The 21,167-nt window shown below is 40.3% G+C and overlaps 1 protein-coding gene across 2 annotated transcripts in view; it reads right to left on the minus strand.

The window, feature by feature from the left end:
* VPS54 (VPS54 subunit of GARP complex) overlaps positions 1–21,167 on the minus strand; it is a 48,062-nt gene that overhangs the window by 26,316 nt on the left and 579 nt on the right. The window contains exons 2-9 of one of the 2 annotated variants that reach the window (XM_053972691.1): positions 20,905–20,988; positions 12,758–12,919; positions 11,799–11,904; positions 11,663–11,707; positions 10,135–10,213; positions 7,433–7,467; positions 5,995–6,052; positions 3,159–3,544 (exon numbers count right to left, since the gene is read on the minus strand). In XM_053972691.1, the coding sequence (XP_053828666.1) occupies positions 3,159–3,544; positions 5,995–6,052; positions 7,433–7,467; positions 10,135–10,213; positions 11,663–11,707; positions 11,799–11,904; positions 12,758–12,893 (845 nt within the window). In that variant the 5' untranslated portion in view covers positions 12,894–12,919; positions 20,905–20,988. Of the gene's footprint in view, positions 1–3,158; positions 3,545–5,994; positions 6,127–7,432; positions 7,468–10,134; positions 10,214–11,662; positions 11,905–12,757; positions 12,920–20,904; positions 20,989–21,167 lie in introns of both variants that reach the window. The other variant, XM_053972690.1, reaches the window with a different exon arrangement.

A 21,167-nucleotide genomic window follows, 5' to 3' on the forward strand; every position in this document is an offset into this window, starting at 1 on the left:
GTGTCTGTAAAAATCAGACTGCCTTTTCTTTAACAAAAACAAACACACACAGACACTTTGCAAATGAGAATTAAGAAGAGCTATGACATTTTAGATAAGCCTAGATGCAAAATGGGGGGGATGAACATGGCTTTAATTCAGTGCTGTTGTAGCTGGATCCTTTGCTGTCATAGCTTAAGACACCTGGTTCCTCCTCCTTGCAGAAATCCACATGGCCAGCACTGAGCTGAAGTCCATGAATCTGGCTGGATCTGAGTTGAGCAGATTAATTTATTTATTTTAATTTCAAGATGGCCAGGGATGTACTTGCTTTTGAAATTGTTGCTCAATAATTCATTGAAATGGACAAAGCAGACATATTCAAGTATCTAATTTAAGCAAAAATAGCCTGTAGAAAATCCAAGCCAGTTGCATCACGGGCATTTCAGAACAAACACAACAGAAAAACACCCCAAAGATTAATGTAACTGGAGTTGCAGCACTAGGAGCCACAACACAAAGGCTCTCACTGAGGTAAGCATGAAGATGTTCTTTGGTACATTATTTCTGTACCTGTGCTGAACTGCACTGAAACACACTAAAACCTGTCCTCTCAAACCCCAGCTACAACATCCAACAGCTCCCAGCACCTGCCCCCACCGCTTTGCCCAAGAGGTTCCAGTCCCCAGCAGCCACAAAAATCCCTCCAACCTGAAACAATCAGGAGCAAGTCAAACCTTAATTCACACTCCAGCAAAACACCTTGGTAATTATCTCTGAACAGGTACCCCTCACACATCAGATCCTTCCAATGAATACTGAATATGACAACTCTACCATGCATAATGACGACTGCAGGGTAAAGCCTCTTTTAAAATACACAAATGAGAACAATTTTTCCATATATCTGTGGTTTACTCTAAAAAGATACTATAAAAGTGTGGTTGGCCAGCATACTTGTGGGAAAAAAACCCCAAAACACTAAACAAAAAACCAAACCACCCCCGCAACAAACAACATCACTGTATCTCCATCACCCCAACAAGGGCTGTGAAAACAATGCAGAAAGTGTTTTCACAGATTTTTAAGTTAGTTAACACATTAGCTTTCTTTTGTAAAATTAAAAGGGTGAACTTGGAAATGTTAGAGCTCTAAAACTTTATCCTAGAGTAGTAGCAAGCAGTTACAACTGACACATATCATTAGTGACATTAACCCAGACTAAAGACACCAGAGTATTCCTTCACACAACCTTTACGATTTTTTCATTTTTTGCTACAACTAGAAACAAACTACATTTTTCTCTGCATACAGTATGACAAAGGAAATATTAATTGATGATTTGAGTAGTTTTCTTACTGCTTTATATTGAATGATTCTGACTCAATTGGAAACACCAAATTCTACAAGCTGCCATGGTAACACTAAAACAAGATGTTGGGAGTTTTTTATCAGATATTTAGTAAAAAATAGTAATTATTTAGAAAATGTGTTATTGCTTTAGAAGTATCTTTTAAAATAAACTGGGTATTTAACTCCCTTGACAACTGCATCATTCTTGCTCAGAATAAAGCAAGAAGATACCTTTGGTATTTCTAACTGAAGAAAGGCCTAAGAATATGTGCTTGCCACCAATTAAGATTTTTTTTTAAATTTTTATTTTTTTTTAGAAACACAACATTCTACTGAGCAGTTTTATCAAGATTTCCATCTTACCACTGCACCTTATTTCTTCACACAAGTTATATACACAGGCCACTGTGAGATTTGGAAACTGTGCTGGGCTTCTCAACTGCACTTGCATTTCTGGTGGGGTATGTGACTTAGGTAGCCCTTAACTCACCTTTGTCAGCCTTTACTGTCCAAAGCAGAGAGGATATTTCCCACACACACCACTGTCTGTAACTACCAAAACAACCAGCTCAGCTTTACTCATAGAAATTATTCTTTACAGATAAGATGACTATCTACCTGCAAATATCATGTCAATCAACAACAAGAGAATGGCACTCTCTGCTGACAGAGCACAAAAGTTACCCAGCTGCAAAACACAGCTGATTCTGAGTGATGCTGTCACAGGGCTGTAGAACTGCACTGACTTGTCACCAAGGTCGATACAGAGGTGACTCAGTCAAGCACTGTGCACTAGAATCAAGTGGTTGATAGCAGGAACACTAAAGAGGACAGACTGCACTGAGGCATCTGAAGAGAGACAAGGTACACTTTTTAGATGGTCTGTTTCTAGGTTTTTTAACAAAAACACTTACAGCAACTTCATCCCAATAATTTATTAGCTTTTAAAATTTTTTTCATTTTTAATACTTTTTCTAGGACTTTTTCCTGAGATCTTTTCCACATAAAATTTGAGTGTTTTTCCAAACTAGCTAGAAGATGTGTTAGGAACTTGACAGGAAGAGATGGACAAGAGCAGCAATTATATAAAGTTCTGAACGTTCATGTTGCAGGTACTGAGCAGCAACCATGCTTCCATTATCCAAGCTGTGGACAACTGGGCTGCAGGAACCACAAAACCTCTAAACAAAGCACCCCTCACCCAGCATCAACTTAGAAAACCTAGCACACAGCTCCTCAGCTGGCTGATGCAAGCCTTGGAGCTGATTTAACCACACACTGCTTCTGCCAGCATCATGCCACACTGGCAGCTTTACATGCACCACTTTTAAACCACCTGTATCTTATGACAGCTTATTTTAAATCAGCTAGAAGGATTCTACTGTGCTAATACTCCTGCATGTTCCTTTAACAACTCCAGCTCAGGAGCCACTAAAGGCACGGGCCCAAGGACCCATCCCTGGCGTGCTGCCTGCAGGAAGATTGCAAATGCCCATGTGGAAAAAACCTCTCAGCTACAAGCCATGCAAGATGAAAGTCCAGCCACAGCTTTACTCTCATCTCTGCACCCCTAAAACATCTGTAAATCAGAACAGAGGACAAAGCATTTAGATGTCAAAAGTTCATCCCACTCCAAAAAAAACCACCCCATCTATGGCAAAGGCATTAGTCACACTGCTTATGCCACACTTACATTTTATACCTTCTGTATTAGATCCTCTAAGAATGAATGAACAAAGGTGGAACAAATCCCTTCAGCCAACATATTGTGCTCAACACATTCCAGCTCTGCTTGCATTTTACGTATTTCCTACATGGTTACCTACCGGAAACTGTGAATACCTTGAAGCTCTTGCTGTAACACCTCTTGTGTTGTTGCTATTAAGTCCAAAGCTCCAACATACTCCGAAGTGGAGAGCAGCAGCTGTACTGTGGGCTGTGTTTGGTGTACAGTAGCCATTAACTTCAGTTTATTGTATGCTTTTATACAGTTATTTCTGGTGAGCGACAGTCTTAAAACTCGAAGCGATCCTTCACACATTACTTTATCAATTTTAGAGATTTTCTCTCTAAGCAATTTTACAGCCTGGGAGGTTTTCCTGAGGTAGTCCTGCAACTCATGCTGAGAGGTCATTGCATGAAAAAATGCTTCTGAACGGAGAGAAATCTGATGAGCAATATTGACTTCCACGATGTCCAGATAATGGCTCAGCTGGGAAGAGGAGGGAAGAGGAAAAACCAACACTATTGTTATGACTTGGAAGCTTTATCACCATGCAAATACACTTTCAGAGTATTTGTCTCATTGTATCACAAGGAAATTTTGCTAATAAAAGTTAAATCCCTTTGTTGTTGTGGTTTAATAACTTCTTCTTAAATTAACTCAAAATCACTGCGGGAAAACTGATTTGATGCCTTTCCTGCTTGAAAACAAAAAGTTAGAAAAGAAAATAAATCTAAAATACCCAAAGTTTTGTACCATGTGGTTGCACACTGGCCACAGAATATGGACAATAACCAGGAGACAGCTCTGGATGCTGGCTTGCAAGCAACAGTATATATGTATGCAGATATGCTATGAAATTTGGGTCACTGAAGCTGCTAAAGGTGGAGCCACTAGATTTGATGACACTGGAATGGCTCTGCTTTTTTAAAAAGCTGTAGTACCTTCTTTGTAGAAAAATCTCCAGGGTATCCCTGGCTGCAGTTGTACTTTTGCCAACCAGCTGGAATTAGTACTAAGCCTGTTTCCTGTGTGCTGGCACTGTGGGATTCCCAGAGACAGAGTCCACCTACATGTTCAGAACTTGAAATTCAATTTCTCCATGTCCAACAGTTACCAGACCACTGTGCTGACCTGGTTCTTTGACTGTAAAAGCTCTCTGTTTTGGCTTCTGCTGAATATGCAAACTCAAAGGACTGAGGCTTCAGGATGCTCATCTGAATGTTAATACTCAGATGACCTGGTTTCTCAGAGATGCCAAGCATTCAAACCTCCTGCTGAATTCCAAAAGGCCAACCAGAGTTGGAAAGGAAATCAGCTGGAGAATGTCTCCTTCTTGGAGTTATTTTCTTACTGCTTCCTATGGATACACTAGGGATTTATACAATATGCAAACTCACCTTTTTTGTTGACATCTAATTTAATCAGAAGCATCCTCCACCAACCAGCTGTGACACACCTAGCCACAGGGAAAGCCAAGACAGACTCTGACACAGGGATCAGAGAAATGGCTGTTACAAACAGTTATTTATGTGATTATACCAACCAGTGCCCCAGGTCCCTTCACTATGCTAAACAAGGTAGAACAATCAGAGCAAACAGCACCTGCCTCAAAGAGCTTACAGTCCCAATGTAGGGCAACACATGGGAGGAGGTAAAGAAGGAAACATCAAGAGGAAATTTCTGAAGTAGATCAATAGCAGTCCAAAAGGCTGTAAGCAGATGCTACTTAAGACAAGGTTTTCAAAATCCTGTTGGAAAATGTTGCCTGGAGCTAGGGACAATTATGGCAGCAGAGCACATATTTACATGTGGTAAGTGTAAACCTCGTGCAGTTCAGAGGCTTTAAAAAGCAAAATAACAAACTTGGGCTCATTTCAGTCATATGAAGCAGTATTTTCACTCCTCTGCATCAGTGAGGGCTCTGGGTCTGCTTCAACACAAGTCCTTTCTGAGTGTCCATGCTGCTGCCAGGCACATTTTGGGAATTTCACAGCATATGCCAGACATTGCTTTTTCATCTTCAGACAGCAACTGCTCCAAAAAACTCCAAAGAAGCCTTCCTCCAACTTTAGATGTGGAGGACAACCTAATAAACCTTTGAGTTAGCCTCCAGCAGAGCCTGCCACTTCTTCCTGAGTTGGCAGGAGAGCAGGAAGATTAATTCCCAGAAATTTGGAAACACCTTCCAGACAATCTCATGTTATTTTTTCCTAAGGTACCTCATTTTTTCCTAATGTACCTCACTACTCAGATTTCCTAAAAGCATTTTATGGGTATTGGTACTGTAAAGATGACTCATTATGAGATCTTCTATAGTATGACTACATAACTAGCAAAAAAAGATAAAAAGAAAAAAGACTTCTGTTTCCAATATGAAAGAAACCAATCTGCTTTCATGTTCTCCTCTGTGAAATGCAAAAACAGATCAATGCAGACAACAAGAGGAATCTCCTAAAACACAAACACCATAGACTTTAGTATTGCTTTTAGCATAGAAACCACAGTGCCTTGAATCTCAAAGTTTCCTGAGATGTTGGAAAATAACAGACACAGTGTACAACCTGTGCAACCCAGCTTTCCCTTCTCACAGAACTGCTCTTCCTCCCTAAGAAAACCACTCCACACCTCTGAAGTTCTCCATATACAGCTCTTTCAGTAAGTTAAAGCTGTCGTGAAGAGCCAGTTGTTACACCATACACAGATTCTTTTTTTCCAGATTTGACAGATTACTGAGCAGGGAAAAAAAAGTTCTCTTTCAGTAGGATGCTTCCTGCATGATTTACTAACAATCTGCAGCCTGCTATAAAACAAGAGATAGCAGAGCCCACAGTGATGTCTCAAGAAACACTACACAGCAGCAGCCATGCAGCTCCTTTGCACTATCCACCAGCACTGATGGATAACCATAACTTGTGTCAAAGTTGTACAAGTTGTACCTTTTCTTGAAGTAACTTGGAGGAAGCTGCATCACGATTTCCTTTTCCACCAGCGGTACTAAAATGAGACCATGGTAAAACGGCATTAAACGTTAAGGAATCTTCCAAGGCAAAATCTGGTTTCATAAAAATCTGAAACAGAAAAACAAAAGAAATAAATGTGCCTCACTCACCCCTATATTTTTTGCCCCAGTTAAACACATCTCCTGTCTCATTAAGCTAACAGAGACCTTATTTGTTGATTTCAAAATCCAGATTTTCATTTATCCGGGCAAAGAAATTCATTCCAGACCTTACGACCAATGTACTTTAAGAGCTTGTGTGATCTGACAAAGTCATATCCTCCTGAAAGTGGAAGTCACAGCTCCAAAATTACATATGTATTCAACCACCTGAGATGACCTGAACACCCTGAGTGTGCAAACACAGGCAGCTTTGAAGTGCAGGTGGGCCCTCTCAAGGATCTGAGCAAAGCTTCTTCACTAACAAGAGCATCCTACTGCTGATCTGCCCATTCCTGGGGCCACAGCTCCCACCAGGCTGATCCTCCAGCTGGCTGTCAGGGTGCAGCAAGTGTTCCCTGGGAGGGAGCAGAGCCTCCAGCTGACATCCTTTAGGCAGGATGTAGCAACTGTGCTGGGCACAGGAAGAGAGTGTAACATGTAACATTAGCCACACCTCCTGGAGAACTATTAATCTACAATTCTCTCTGGTAACATTATTTATACTTGACAACACCTTGAGCTTACAGGCAGGCAGTAGAACCCTCTGCCTTCTATTTATGAAGTGTAATTTTAAAAGGTTCAGCACAGACTGCAGCATCACACCACACTCAAGCATTCTTGTTTCCTGGACTTTAAATACTGCAGTGACAGCTACTCAAGTTGCAGCCTACACAACAGGCACAGAGATGCTGACCCATATTAACACTCTGACTTCTTATTATACCTATAAAAAATTATTCAGACTAAAATGCAATCTGGAGCTGTGTCTTTTGTCAACCTGACACAAAAACCCACATCATGTATGCTCCATGCCTATATGCAAGAGAGCTCTGATCAAGGGTTCAAGTAGTTAAACCTAATGCTGAGTTGTACATTAGGCAATATTCAAGCTTTTCTCAAACTCTTCAGTGTTCCCTTCCTCCTAGACTGGCTAATTCTGCCCAGCTCTGAGGGCTTAACTTCATTTATTTAAAGATGAAAAAAATAATGGTAGTTGTATTATACTTTAAAAGTGAGACCATGGAAACAATAAGAAAAAAAAAAAAACAACAAAGCAAATAATCCTTAGTCTTTAAATTCTGAGCACTACAAATCCTCTTGAGAATCAACCCAAGTCACCAGTGAAGGCAAAATTTCTACAAAGAACAGAGTACGTGCATATATCCAACACTTCATGTGAGAAAGCAACAGCTCCAAGTCCACAGATGCCATACCTTAGGTACTTGTTCCAGATCTGTCCTGGATTTATCTAAAATTAAACAAAACACAGGTAGTCATTCATGAGCAAATAATAGGAAACAATTCCCTTGAACAAGTGAATCCCGTGAGGAAGTTTCCAAGACAATGATGCCACGTTCCTCACAGAAGGGGAACAGGCTTACAAACTGCAATGAAACTTTCTGACTGAACATGAGGAGAACCTTGATGACATGAGGACAGTCAAGCATTGGAGCAGGCTGCCCAGAAGGGCTGGGTACTTTGGAGATTTTCTGGATATTTCTGTTTTTTTCTTGGTAAAGCTTTGAATGGCTTGGTCTGACCTCACAGTTGAACTGGCTTTGAGACGGCAGTTGCAGTGAAGGCCTTCTGAAGTCCCTGCCAACCTGAAATATTCTGATTCCTTGAAGTGCTCTTTTGTCCTTTGCAGTTCAGGTCTCATGCCCAGACTACTCAAGGGAGCTTGCACTTGGCTGCTTTGGCGGTGTCAGTTTTTGTCATACAAAGCAATCCACTTAGCACTTCACATTCATTAGTGCACTGGCAAGAGCCAGTAAAAGGTCCTTCTAACATCATCCCAGTTTTAATGCTTCAGACTGCAGCTGCCCATATAATCACTTTTGCCCAGCACTTGGAGATTGGATGCACAAAGACTGGCAAGAAGGATGAACAAGGGCTCGGGCCAGAGTCTCAAGCACTGAGCAAGCAGCGCAGCAGCACTAATTCCCATGAAGTATGCTGACTTGACAATTGCAGAGCTTGAGAGAGTTGAGCTGGGAAAAGAGTTATTCATTATATCCCAGCAGAACTTGAAGAAAAGGCAAATTCAGACTTCTGAGGTTCAGCCAAAATCCCCTGTCCCACCTTACTCATTACTTTAGTGGGCATTATGAAGAGGGGGCACACTGGAGAACAAAAACGTTGAGGAATTTAAAAGCAACAAGCCCATATCTCTGCTGGACAGTCTGCTCAACCCTGACAAACATGGCAAGTGCTACCCCAGCATCAACTCCCATACTGTTCTCTGGTTTTTACTTCATTTGTCTCTTACTTTATGTGTATTGAAGTACAAAGGGCAACCTTGGAATCATCCTGCTGTCCTCAGCCTTTGGACAGACCAATACTTACAAGAGTGAAAGGCTAAGTCTTGTGGGCAGGAGTTAGAGGAAGATAGGAAACAGTAACAGCAGAATTTATACAAAATCGTAAGCTTCAGTTTACCAAATGATGCTTCTACTAGGAACTGTCCAGCTACACAAGGAGCTCCCAGTTACTTTGGGGGCAGCAACTTTCTCTTTTTAAAAACACTCAGACTCTTTTAAAATGGATTAAGCTAAGAGTGATTTTGCAGCATGCAGCACAGACAGACTCATTCTGGAACAGCTATTCCAAAGTAACACCAACACAGAGAAACCCTGCAGAAGGGCTTCCTTTTGCACAGAAGAGGAGGAAGAAAGTCAACAGAAACAACTTGATCAGAAGGAGTAAACTACTGAACCCTTTTTGCTGTATGACCTGTAGACATTGATATAGATTAAGACTTATCAAACAAGGATTGATAAATGAACCCTTTGATGCTAATAAAAACCCTTTACCCTTTTTAAGAAAGTAGATTACAATAAATCATAAAAACTTTCTCCAAGTTATGAGTGTTTCTTTTCTCTTTTCCTTGTTTTTTTTTTTTTTTTTTTTTTTTTTTTTTTTTGGTGGTTTTTTTTTTTTTGCCTCTTGCCTTCCTTCTTGCTTAGTTTCCTATTAGTTGAACTACTTCCAAGAAGTCCTGAAATTCAGCCTTCACAAGCAGGTTTGAGCTCCCTCTCACAGGGAGCACAAAGGCAGCACAAGGCAGACCTAGACACACCGGAATGAATCGTGTCAAGAGCCATGAAGATTATTAAGAAACAAGAAGGAGAGACTGTTTAGACTGGAAAAGCCCAGCTGAGGTCAATGTGCTTAAAGACCTGAAGAGGGGCTGCAAAGAACACAAAGCTGATTTTTCTCAGTGATGTCCAGTGCCAGGATAGGAGGCAATGTGCAGAAACTGATACATGAAAGATTTCACTTGAACATAAGGAAGTATTTTTTACTGTGAGGGTGCTAAAACACTGAAACAGGTTGCCCAGACAGATTGTGTAATTTCCATCTGTGAAATTCACAACCCAACAAGACATTGTCCTCCCATAGATGGCCCTGGCTTGAGCAGATGGTCTAGACTAGATCATTTTGAGATATAATTTCCCACCTCAGCCATGACGTGACTCTCATGGCAGAGATATAGGAATGGCACTGCAGTTCTTCACTGAGAAGCCAACAGGTGATACAAATTTGATGCAATGGTTTCAATTGATCTTTAAATAAAAAGCAGTTAAAGAAAACACTGCCAGGGCCACAATGACCCATCACAAATCCAAACATGCCAAGAAAAAGTTTAAAAGCAGGTATCACTAAAGTTTTGACCTGTAACATGTCAGCAGTGGTCATGAATACTTCTAAGCCTACCATGTCTGAGTTTTCAATTCTTGTTTCAAAGAAATCATCAGCTATTATTGTACATGAAGATCTCAAGCAAGTAACAGAGACAATTAGTACATTATAGAATCAATGATGAGTAACATTCATAACATTTGATACTGATTTTATAAGATATTGATACAAAAAGACACCACTTTTTAATGACTAAAGGAGGCTTTGACTGTACCGTGAGTGTGTAATAGTGTCCTGTCAAAGGTATCTTTAGGAGTACAAGTATTCTTGCACCTTTCATGAACCTTCTCTCTCTGTAGAAGAGAAAATATATTAAAGAATTATTCTGATGCTTAAAACCCAGAATTTTTTCATTTGAAGCAAAACATTTAGTGAAACACAACTAAATTATGCAAAATAATTTTGGCAAGTTCACAGTATTTTCTTCCTCTTACAAGCTGAGACAAAGTTTGTCCAGGTGAAAGGCACCATAAACTTCAACCTACAGTGGATGTGTTGTTTTTTTCCTGTATCTTTACATCTCAAGAGAAAATGAACACAGAAGTTATTGAAGAGGTGTAATAACTTCTCTACATAATGATATACAACCACAGATAAATGGTAATTACATATACAAACACTTATTTACTGACTAATCTAGGAATCACACTAACACACAAAGAATCATTTTTCATTGCTAAATCAAACTGGATGAAAGGAGAAATTACTTGTACATATTACTAATAAGTACCTTGCTGAAACCACATATCTTGTTTCATCATGCTGAGCTTTGGATTTTAAACACCACCAGAAACCATAGTGGTGATAAATTATGTTTCTAAAGAATACCAATGTTAACTAGATTTCTGCAAGAAACTACATCACAGCTCAGGTCCCAGTTTCAAAACCTTCCTTCATTTAGCAGTCACTGCATGAAGTACTAATTTTAAAGGATGAAATCTTAAAACATTTTAAATGCTGAATATGCGAGTTAAAGACAATCGTTCCGCTGTAGTTCAGTTACAGACAATTCCCTTCTACAGTCCTTAACTATAATTACACAAGTAACACTTCCTGCTAATTCTGAACCAGCAAAAAAAAAAAAATAAGGAAGTTACAAACCAAGGAAGCAGAAAACAGCAGGAGACTTCTACATGTTTTTTCAATTAAAAAAAAAAAAGACTACATACTTACTGACACTTGTATTTTTAAGAGATTGTAGAAGTCTCCTACTGGTCCTGGTGTCCTTAGATGTAGCTTACACTTCCCTGTTACAAAAGAAATCACCAAGATAATAGGCCTCTTTATAGTTTAAGAAGTTAATGTATAAATGTTTCAATGTTTAGATTGAAGACTCCTAAAAAATATCTCCAACCCTTGCAGCATGTAGTCATTTGATCCAAAGGTCTGAGAATGCTCTGGTGCATAGTAGAGCCCAATCCTTAAAAAATCCTTACAGGAAAAAAGGATTAACAACCAGAAAGAATAAATATGAACTGCAAGCCCTGGTGCAGAGCTCAGTACTGAGAAACAGAAGTTAAAAATAACATTAAATTGCCTCAGGACAATTCAGAGAGCATTTTCCACACGTTGGGTTCTGAGATTATAAAATCAGAAATGTCTAATGAAGACCAAAACAACACTGAAAAAGCAAATTCATTATCAAATAACTGTACAGTGGGCTACTAGCCAGGATAGACTAATTAGAAGAAGGATTTCTTTCTAGTTCCTAGGACTATGCCCACCTAATTGGGGGTTCTTACCGGAGTGATTTCCTGTTGGTATAATGCAAAATGTTCCTTGGTGATCTGTGGGAGGTAGAATGAAGGCGTGACTTCAGTGTCCACAAAGTCCACTCCCCATGTTTTTGTAAAGAAATCAGATTCCCTTTTTGCTAACCTAGGATCATTTAGTGCTGCTGGGAGATTGACTTTGGAATGATAAATAGTCCATCTTTGCTGATCCACAACTAGAGATGGGCTGTCATGTAAGTCATTGGGATTGCCTGCAGCACAAAAGACAAGACAGTTTGTTAGGGTGAGAAACAAAGCTGTAAACTTTTGCTAAAATGTGGTTCTTAATCAAACCATATTTTACCAATTACATACTGGATTAGAATTATCTATGCAAATGACTGATGATATTCTCCTTCTGCAACATGTCACCTTGCATTTCTTCTATGAGATTAACCAACTCAAGTTTTGAACATAGAAGTGGTGTATTGACACTCATTAAACAGATTTAGCTCAACAATAGTTTCTACTGAAGAGAAAAAGATTGTTGTAGATGAAGCACAAAGATTCCAACCACAAACTGTTTCTAATAACCTGATCTTGATCAGAATGACAGCTGCAATTTGTTAATTCATAATTCTTAAGATTCCATCCCACCTACTCCTTTTTGTACACTAAGCCTTAGTGCAACACTACAGCTGGAACCATGACCAAAATCTGGTTTAACAACAGCACCAGAGACTTAGTACTACAGACAGGTCACTTGCTTCTTCCTGCAGAAGGGCTGGGATGTCTCCCAGAAGGAATGCAGCCAGGCTCCAAGCACACACTGGACACATCTGCTACCAGCTCTGTCAGACTGCACCTTCTTCTTACATGGAGTATGGGTGGAATCATGCAAGCAAAGTCCCACCTATAATGGGGACATCTTAAAACAAGCTGCAAATGGTCTCTCCTATTGCTCCAAAGGGACACTGGGTGGTATAAAAAAGAATCACAGCATGCTTGGAAGGAAGACTATGGCTTAGTACTCTACACCCAGTATACAAGAAATATTGACTGGATAGCTGGCCATGGTTCAGCAAGTTGAGCTGCTTTCTCCCTCTCCCTGCACACCAGCAGTACCTGTGGGCTCCTTGGGACACACATCTGGCAGGGACTGCACGGGGCGGAAGCGTTTCGTGGCGTCCACTTCTTTTTTAAAGAAAGCATCGCTGCTGTTTGACTGAGGCACTGGTGAAGAACTGTGGCTTGATGCCATTGCATAAAATCACCACTTGATAAAAGCTAAATAGGAAACAATAGATAGCAAGGCTTTAATAAAGCTCTGGGGAGACAATGTATCAAAACAATGACACTCCAGTATTGTTTTTAACTGCAATACTTCAACTGAGATATTTCAACAACAGGAGAAAGTTTATTTTAAACACAAAAACAAAAGGTAGAAAGTAACTTTGTACTCTGCTCCTCACACACCTGTAGGTTTGGAGGATAGCCTGTTCTTGAGCACAGCAACAATAAAATGTTACATTTGAAAAAAAAGGGCAAGTCTTTCAGGCACTTCTTCCTCTCTTGCCATAACTATTGCAGCCACCCTGCACACATTGACACTAAAATTTCCTCTCAAATATCAGGAAACCTTGTACTTGAATCAGGAAAACTGACAATTCAACTTCTTTGGCTGCTTAGTGAAGTACAGTTTATTCCAGCATAATGTAATAGAGAAGACAATTAAATCAGATCAAAAAGCTCCAGAGTAAGCAAAGTCCCACTAATTTTCAGTTCAATTTTAAGATCCCAGTTTGAAAATAAATAGCCTTAAAAATTTTACATCGGGGCTGAACTTAATGAGTTCTTTCCACCTGTAAACAAAACTGCATTTCCATCAAAGTATCAGACAGTAGCACAACTATTAGAGGTTTGAGAGTTTATTAAAACTGTACATCTCAAGGAGTGCCTGTTCAAAGGGACTCATCTGGATGCTCGCCTTTAAGGAGAAATTAAACACATCTAGCAAGATCTTAGCATTTAACTACTAACCCTTAATGGACACTTAAATTACTCACTACCCTGTGAAGGAGCACAAGAAGATTAAAGGCCAATTTTATCTTCAAGTGCTAAAGCAGGCACCAAGGGATGGCTGTATCTCACCGTGTTGGCTTCCAGCAGCATCACATATATTACAAATCTCATTTGGAAAAGAAAAAGAACAGGTTCTACTTTCTAATCGAGGTTGAAAGTGTCCTACAAGACAATTCTAAAAGATGTTCAGCTATAACAGAGCATCCCAATGAAGAGGCCCATAGTAAGGAAAACTTACTAGCAGACAGAGAATGGGAACAGTCAGAAGTAGTCAGACAAAAAACCTTTCCAGACATCTGGCAGATCTTCCTTAAATATCATAAAGCATTTATCTCTCTCCCCCAAAAGCCCCACAAAACTCTTTTTCTCTACTACTTTTATTGCTTATGTTCTTCCCTTAACATTTCCAATGTAACTTCTTCATTAAGCTCTTCTCAAGTGTTTTGGGGTGGTTTTGTGAAAAATCTAGTATATGATGATAAAACACTTATTTTAAGCATTCTTAAAAAACACATCCAGTGCTATGTTGCCATGACCAAGTCTCCTAAAGGCATACAGTAAATTTATCTGCACTTGGAACTGCTTCAAAGTGCTGTATTTGCAGTTTTTCTCCTGAAAAAGCCTCTGTAATATGAGCCACAGTCTGCTCTAGTCAGATGTATGAACAACTAGGGCAATTTGTAGAAAGCACTGAAATCTTGTAACTATTGCAAGCCTTTCATTAAGCCTTTCTCCTTTCCCCACAATGAAATATCATCTAAAAGAATTGTCTAGGATATGAATTGTCTCAACTACATAAATATAAGTGAAGAAAATGCTATCTGTCTGATGCTAGTCAAAGATTTAAAATAAATTTAAAAGACAAGTTAAGACTGAAGAGTAGCTCAACACCTCAGCATTTCAAAAACAAGCTCTGCCTACTCTTGCACAGGTATTTTCATTACTTATCACTATGAAATATTTATTGACAATCTTAAAATAGAAAGGAAAGAGTACAATAAAATACCAGTGCAAGCAGTAACCTTCATACTGTTGAGTGAATTTCAACAAGATATAAGGCTTCATAGGCAGAGGCCTTCTTAAGTGGCACGCAATCTGATGCTGTACTAAATTATTCATAGCTAGCAGCTATTCTAGTACCCTCATAAGTCCGGACCTTATGGATAATTAACCCCAATGAACAACCACATTTGCACAGGAAAAAACTCATCTCTGTACTGCCCAGAACCAGGCGTTCCTCAAAATGCAGTCCTTAAATCGATCAACAAAGTATAACTCCAGAAAGACAAAGAAAACTGGACAATAGTACCTGAATTAAATCCACATTACAAAGGAATATGTGCCAAGCCCATATAAAGGCAAAAATCCTGCCCTACACTCACCTCTGTACATTAACCTTACCCACAACTGAAAAACTTTAATTTGTTCACCAACAGAACAGCAGCTCCTTGTGCTCCACTACTAAACATTTTATAGACAAATGAATCTATAACTAGCCCCTAAATCAACATTTTCAAATACACAATAATAAACAAATTTGCCAATTTAAACATACCAAAAAAATGAAACTCAGTGTTAACACAGAACAAAACTTCTGCAGAGTATTTTAACTCATTAAATTTTCCATGCAAGTCAAAGGCAGGTAAACACAGTTAACTGCACTAACTGTGCAAAATGACAGGCAGGTAAATGCAGTTAACTGCATTCACTGTGCAGAGTGAATTATGAAATGGTGAATCCCCTGAGTCTCTTACTTAGAAGAACATATGGCTGTAGTAAAAATATGCAACTGTGTAACTTCATGACATCAGTGTTGAAATGATATACAATTAAAATGGGTTAGATCAACTGTGCTCTCTCCAGTAATCACCATAATTTACTCACATTTTGTCTAGCGATGTCTATTAAACTAATGCAATTAAAAAAACATTTAGAGGTTAGACACAAGAGTAGTGATGGAGCCTGGAACCCAGGATTATGGCTCTACTTGCAACATGCCTTCAATACATTACATCTATTTTGTACACACTGTATTAATTTCCTTATTTAGAAAGATTATATTAAATTATACTGTCACTGTAATGACTTAATACTGCTGAAGTTAAACCAAATCAGCTACAGCAACAATGAAAATAGCTTTGATGATCTGAATTGACAGTATTCCCACAGTTTGAGCACACAAAGAGTTGTAACTTCACCTTACAGCCTCCTCTCTAAAAACATTCCTGTTCAGTAACACGCTCAGCAAGTACAATATGACACAGCTGTACAAGAGAGCACGGAACAAAACACTGTGGTGACAGAGGAAGAGCCACACGCTCGGACACTGCACAGTCAGCGAAAGAGCAGCTCTGTGAGCTAGCACTGCATTAATCACGAGGTTATTTCTGAGATGACTGCGCTGTGACTCTTGAGTTTCGCACCCGAGGTTTCAGCTGTTGGAAGAGAGCACAACAAACAACAACGTGTATTACTCAGAAGTGACTGCACGGGGTGGTTGTAACTCTGGAGAACGTGTTTGTTTTTCTAAGTATCAGGACTTGTACAAAAGTTCTTCAGAAACTGCCTTCCCATGTTCTGAGTGTAATTATTCACATGCTTTGTTTTTCCAGTGTCATTCATAGAATCTGCTCTCCAAATTTTATTTCAGCTTCAAAAATAGTGACATCTAAGAAGAGACACTCAGCACTCAGGGGGAAGAGCCTCAGGGTTCCAACTGAACATGCAACACTGAGCAAGCTTTCCTTCAAGTATTCCCCATTGTCCACAACAAGCCACACGTGGACACCAGCAGGCACTTTTCTGCACCCCAAAGGTAAAGCAGGAGAAGTTTCTCTGTGAACACAAATGGCATGCTAAAGTCCCTGCTGCTTGTCATGGCTTTGGCAACAACAGAGTGAAATGAAAGTATTTCAAGCACTCTTCTGGCTACCCAAGATGCTTTGGAATAGAAAACTATCAGAAGCCACCCACAAGTCAAGCTAAAGGAAGATACTGCACCATTTCTAGAAAATATGATAAATACCAAAGATATTTATTAAAGAAAAGCATGCCTGAAACGTAACTAAAAGATAAAAATACACAAGGGACTCCTTCCAGGACCTCAACAGCTGATAAATGGCATGTTGTTATTGGCCTAATATATTTACTCTGTCCTCAAAAGTTGAGCTTTCCATACGTATTATTACCCAGCTCTAAATCAGCAGGATTTCACCCTGTAACAGGGAAACCATGGTACGAGCAAAGTACACAGCACCTTTGTAAGACAATGTGAGCCAGACTGCACTAGTGCAAGCTTTCACTTTTTTTTTTTTTAACCAGCTAATTCCTCAGGCTGAAACATTTGGAGCACACTCCAACATAAAACCTCTTCACACAACTTAGAGAGGAGGCCCATATGAGCCTGGCCTTTCTCAGAGCCTAATAAATACAACTACATTTGTATTCACAAAAAAAACACTTATTTGAGTGCACTCTGCACACACTAACAGTATCCCCAATCTCATGTTCTCACACTTAGGGTGTACCTTCTCTGCAAAGTTAACATGACTGATGACCATCCAGGTTAGCCTTGATGGGATGAAATCAACCCAACAAGGAAGCAATGTATGAGTTATCTGCATTTCCCATCAGCCCTGCTGTTATGCTCCAGCAGATTCTGTAATTCCTCAGACTGTGCTACTTTTCCAGCAAACTGCAGACTGGGGACTGTGGAAAAGCAAAAGCACTTGAATAGCCCAAAGAGTAATGCCACCACCCTCCCCTTGAATTGTTTCTTTCATAAGAACATCCCAAAACACTCTCCTCAAACAGGGCAAGAGGCAAGAAAAAACAGTAGTGACTCCAAAGAAAGAACAGAACAGCTGCATCCCCACTGCAAAGCACTATGGGTAGCCTACAAGGCCAGGATAAAAAAACATCTGACTTTCATATTATCACATTTTGTACTGGTTTCTTTTGCCCTTCCCAGCTGTAGCCACATGAACAGCAGATTAAAAAAAAATTTAAAAAAAGCTTTAGCTGAGCTTCATTTCTTTAAACACAGGAATAAGATCCTCTGAAAAGAATTACCCCAAAATGTCCCATCACTGAATATTGTCTTGTTACTTAAAACAATCCACAAGTGTAAACATTTTGTCAAAAAACTGGAAAGCTATTTATCTCCTTTTAGACAAACTATCTGGAAAGTAATCTTTCACTTTCATTCAAGTACCAAATAAACAATTACACTAAACACTTGTGATGTACCCACTGTAGCAAATGTACTTCCTCTCACCTGGAAACCCAACGTCCCAATGCTGAACACTAATTTGAAATCAGAAGGCAGATTCTGTGCTGGAGAAACAAACCTACCTACAGCTATTTAGGTCATTATGCACCCAGTTCTTCCACACCAGACAGGTCAGAATAATTCAGAAACAATCATCAAAGCAGTAAAAATATGTGTCAGAAAAGGCCTTGTGGTTAGTTGCCCACAGTATCACACAAGATGAGAATGAAGTCTCTTTGTACCCTTTTTTCCAGGCATCAGCATTACAGTGTGCATTACCACCTTGGAAAACAGCAAAATACGAGCATCTTACAGAGCTCCAGAGGGGTCCACACAGCTGAACAAAGACCAAGGAGCCCCAGCAGGCATTCCTGCTACGAGTCTGTTAAATGCAGAGACTGCAGAGCAGTGACATGTGGAGAAAAGGCAGAAGAACTGCACCAGCCCCAGCAAAAATCCCAACACCAAGGTGCTGACGTGACAAAAGGAGTCTGACAGATGCTCACTGCAATTTGTGTCAACAGCACGATTCCCTGTACAGCACTTCCACTTGCCATCTCCAGCAGGACTAGGCTCTTGTTCATCAGAAAATAACTTCCTAAAAATACAAGTTTTCATGGGAATTGTGTCTTTCCAAAGCCTTACCCAAGTCCTGAACTGGAAGTGGCTCTGAGGGAGCCAAATAAAAATATTTCACAGTTTGACATCATGCATAAAGCTGTGACCAGAGACTAACAAAAAGCAGGCCCAGTGCCCCTCACATCAAGTCCTGACACAGGATGCCAGCCCACTGTCACTCTACAGGGCAGGTACTCTGCAAACAAGAACATCCAAACTTTAACTTGGTGTGCAACAGAGCGTGCCATCCATGTTTGCTGATAGTCCTTGTGGTATTAATACCTGCCCAACAGAAGATCAAACAAAACTGATCACCTCTAATCACATCACTTCCTTTTCATCCCTCAAACAGCTTCCGTTGACAAAAAGAGTAAATAATTCCACGGCATAAAACCCAGTATGGTCATGCTACACCTAGAATGCCAAAAACCAAAAGGAAGGTCTTGCACTGCTGCTGACAGCGACTGTATAAAACTGATGGAAACTCTCTAACATATTGCAAAGTGCCAGACATGCTACTCCAATTCTAATAATCTAGCCCTAACACACACCCACACACATCCAAAATGGCCCCCTTTTTTTAAAATTTTAAGAACCAGATTAATAGAGAAAAAGCTGGGATATTTAAGCTATTAGGTATGAGTACTTTGGAACACCTGTCACTTTTGAGTATGAAAGAAACACATTAAGAATTCTCTACCTTCTGCTAAGAATATTCAGTTGTTTTTTTTTTTGTTTTTTTTTTAATCTAGCACCTAGGTGAGGTGGGTGCAAAAAGCTAAAAATATTAAGACAAATCCTAGATTTGCTGGTAAATTTGATTTGACTTACTCATATGAGGGCCCAGAAAAATGTAAGTAGAACATCCACACTCATGCTCACCTGCTCACTCTTTCTACTCCATTCATAAAACAAGACAAGAATAAACGAAGTGTGAAGAAAAAAAAAAAGGAAACCAAAGGAAAACTGTGAGCCTCTCAAGTGGAAGGACAATATGGTGTTCATGGGCCTTCTCTCTCCTTCAGACTCACAGCTCCTCATTTTACTCAAACTCTGGAGAAGCAGAAGTGGCTTCTTCACAGAGTTGCTGCCCCAAAAGAAGAAACAATACCTACATGATCATGATTCCATTTCCCAACCTCTTCCTGCTCAAACTGCCAAAGAGAAGCCTGCAGTCTGCTTTCTCCACTCATTTCTAACGCTGCCTGACATTCTCCAGGCAAACAATATCTTCGTTCAACATTGGAAATGAGCATTTCCTCCTCCTCCCATGAATTTTGTGCTTGTCAACAAGGCAAGATTCCTGCACACATGCCAGACTCCCACTACAGAGAAAGATGGTGCTGAAGACAGAGGGACACTTGGGACAGATCCTGTTGCTGGCAAATGGGATAGGAGAGGTAGAGATGCTTCTCGTTGTGCAACCTTCTGGCCTCACTAGCGAGGCTGCCCAGTGGATCTCCTGGATCTCCATGGATCTCCTGTCTATTTGTCAATTTTAGGCACTGTTCTCCTACCCAACAGATACACCACCCTAATGCCCAAAGCATTTCAAGACCTTTTGTCTGCACTACAGTCTGTCGAAGAGTCACACTGACGCTCACTCAGATCACAACAGTAATTACTTCAGCCACTACAACAATTAGCATACTGCAGCTGGGTTTTTCAGTAAGAGAGCAATTTCTTGCAGGGTTGCACAGCAACAGCTGCACAAGTCCATAGGACTTCTCATGCAGGACTTCATCAGCACAGGTAAGACAGGAAAGGCAATACACCACCTATGCTAGAAACTCAAAAAAAAAAAACCCCACCAAAAAACCACATGCAAATCTGTAGGCCGGTAATTACTTTGATGAACATTAAAATTGGCATTCTATATTTTTTTACACTGGACTGTGATAACTCTGTGTCCTGTAACAGAAACCCTAAGTATTTAGAAAGTATTAGAAAAATAGAGAAGAAAAAGGGACTCAGCAATGTATTAAGGCCCAAACTGGACAGTCAGAGAGGGAAAGTTTCTGTTGGGGTTGCAGAAGGTTGGTATTTTACACCTCCATATGTGTATTTCTCTCAACACCACATACCGTCTTTGAAAAATTGCAGTAAAGAAATGCAAGAGATTAATCTGCGCATCACACAATTTTAGGGTCATCTACAACCCCAGGAACCATTCGCATTCCTACACGGCTTATGGAACCAACAAGCCCTTTAGCGCTCCACGTCCCAATCTATCCTGGCTGCCATGCGCCAGAGGAAAACACTAAATACTTGCTCTGAACGTTAGCTCCCGAGCCGGCCATACCTTATGGAGAACACGCCAGGAGTATCTCCCGGAGGCCGTCGTCATATCTCTCCCCGTGGCATCGTCGGGAATGCTGCCGGGGACCTGCGGGACAGCGACCGCATGAGGGAGGCCCGGCCTCACGCCGGCACCTCCGCACCCTCCCCGCGCCTCCCGCCGGGCACCGCCTGCTGCCCGCCGGGCGTTACCATGGAAATTCGGAACGGGGATTTGCAGGGAAGGAGGGAAGGAGGGAAGGAGGGAAAGCGGGCCGCCCCCCCCCC

This window comes from Vidua macroura, chromosome 3, assembly GCF_024509145.1.
Source record: "Vidua macroura isolate BioBank_ID:100142 chromosome 3, ASM2450914v1, whole genome shotgun sequence".
NCBI classification, from domain to species: Eukaryota; Metazoa; Chordata; class Aves; order Passeriformes; family Viduidae; genus Vidua; species Vidua macroura.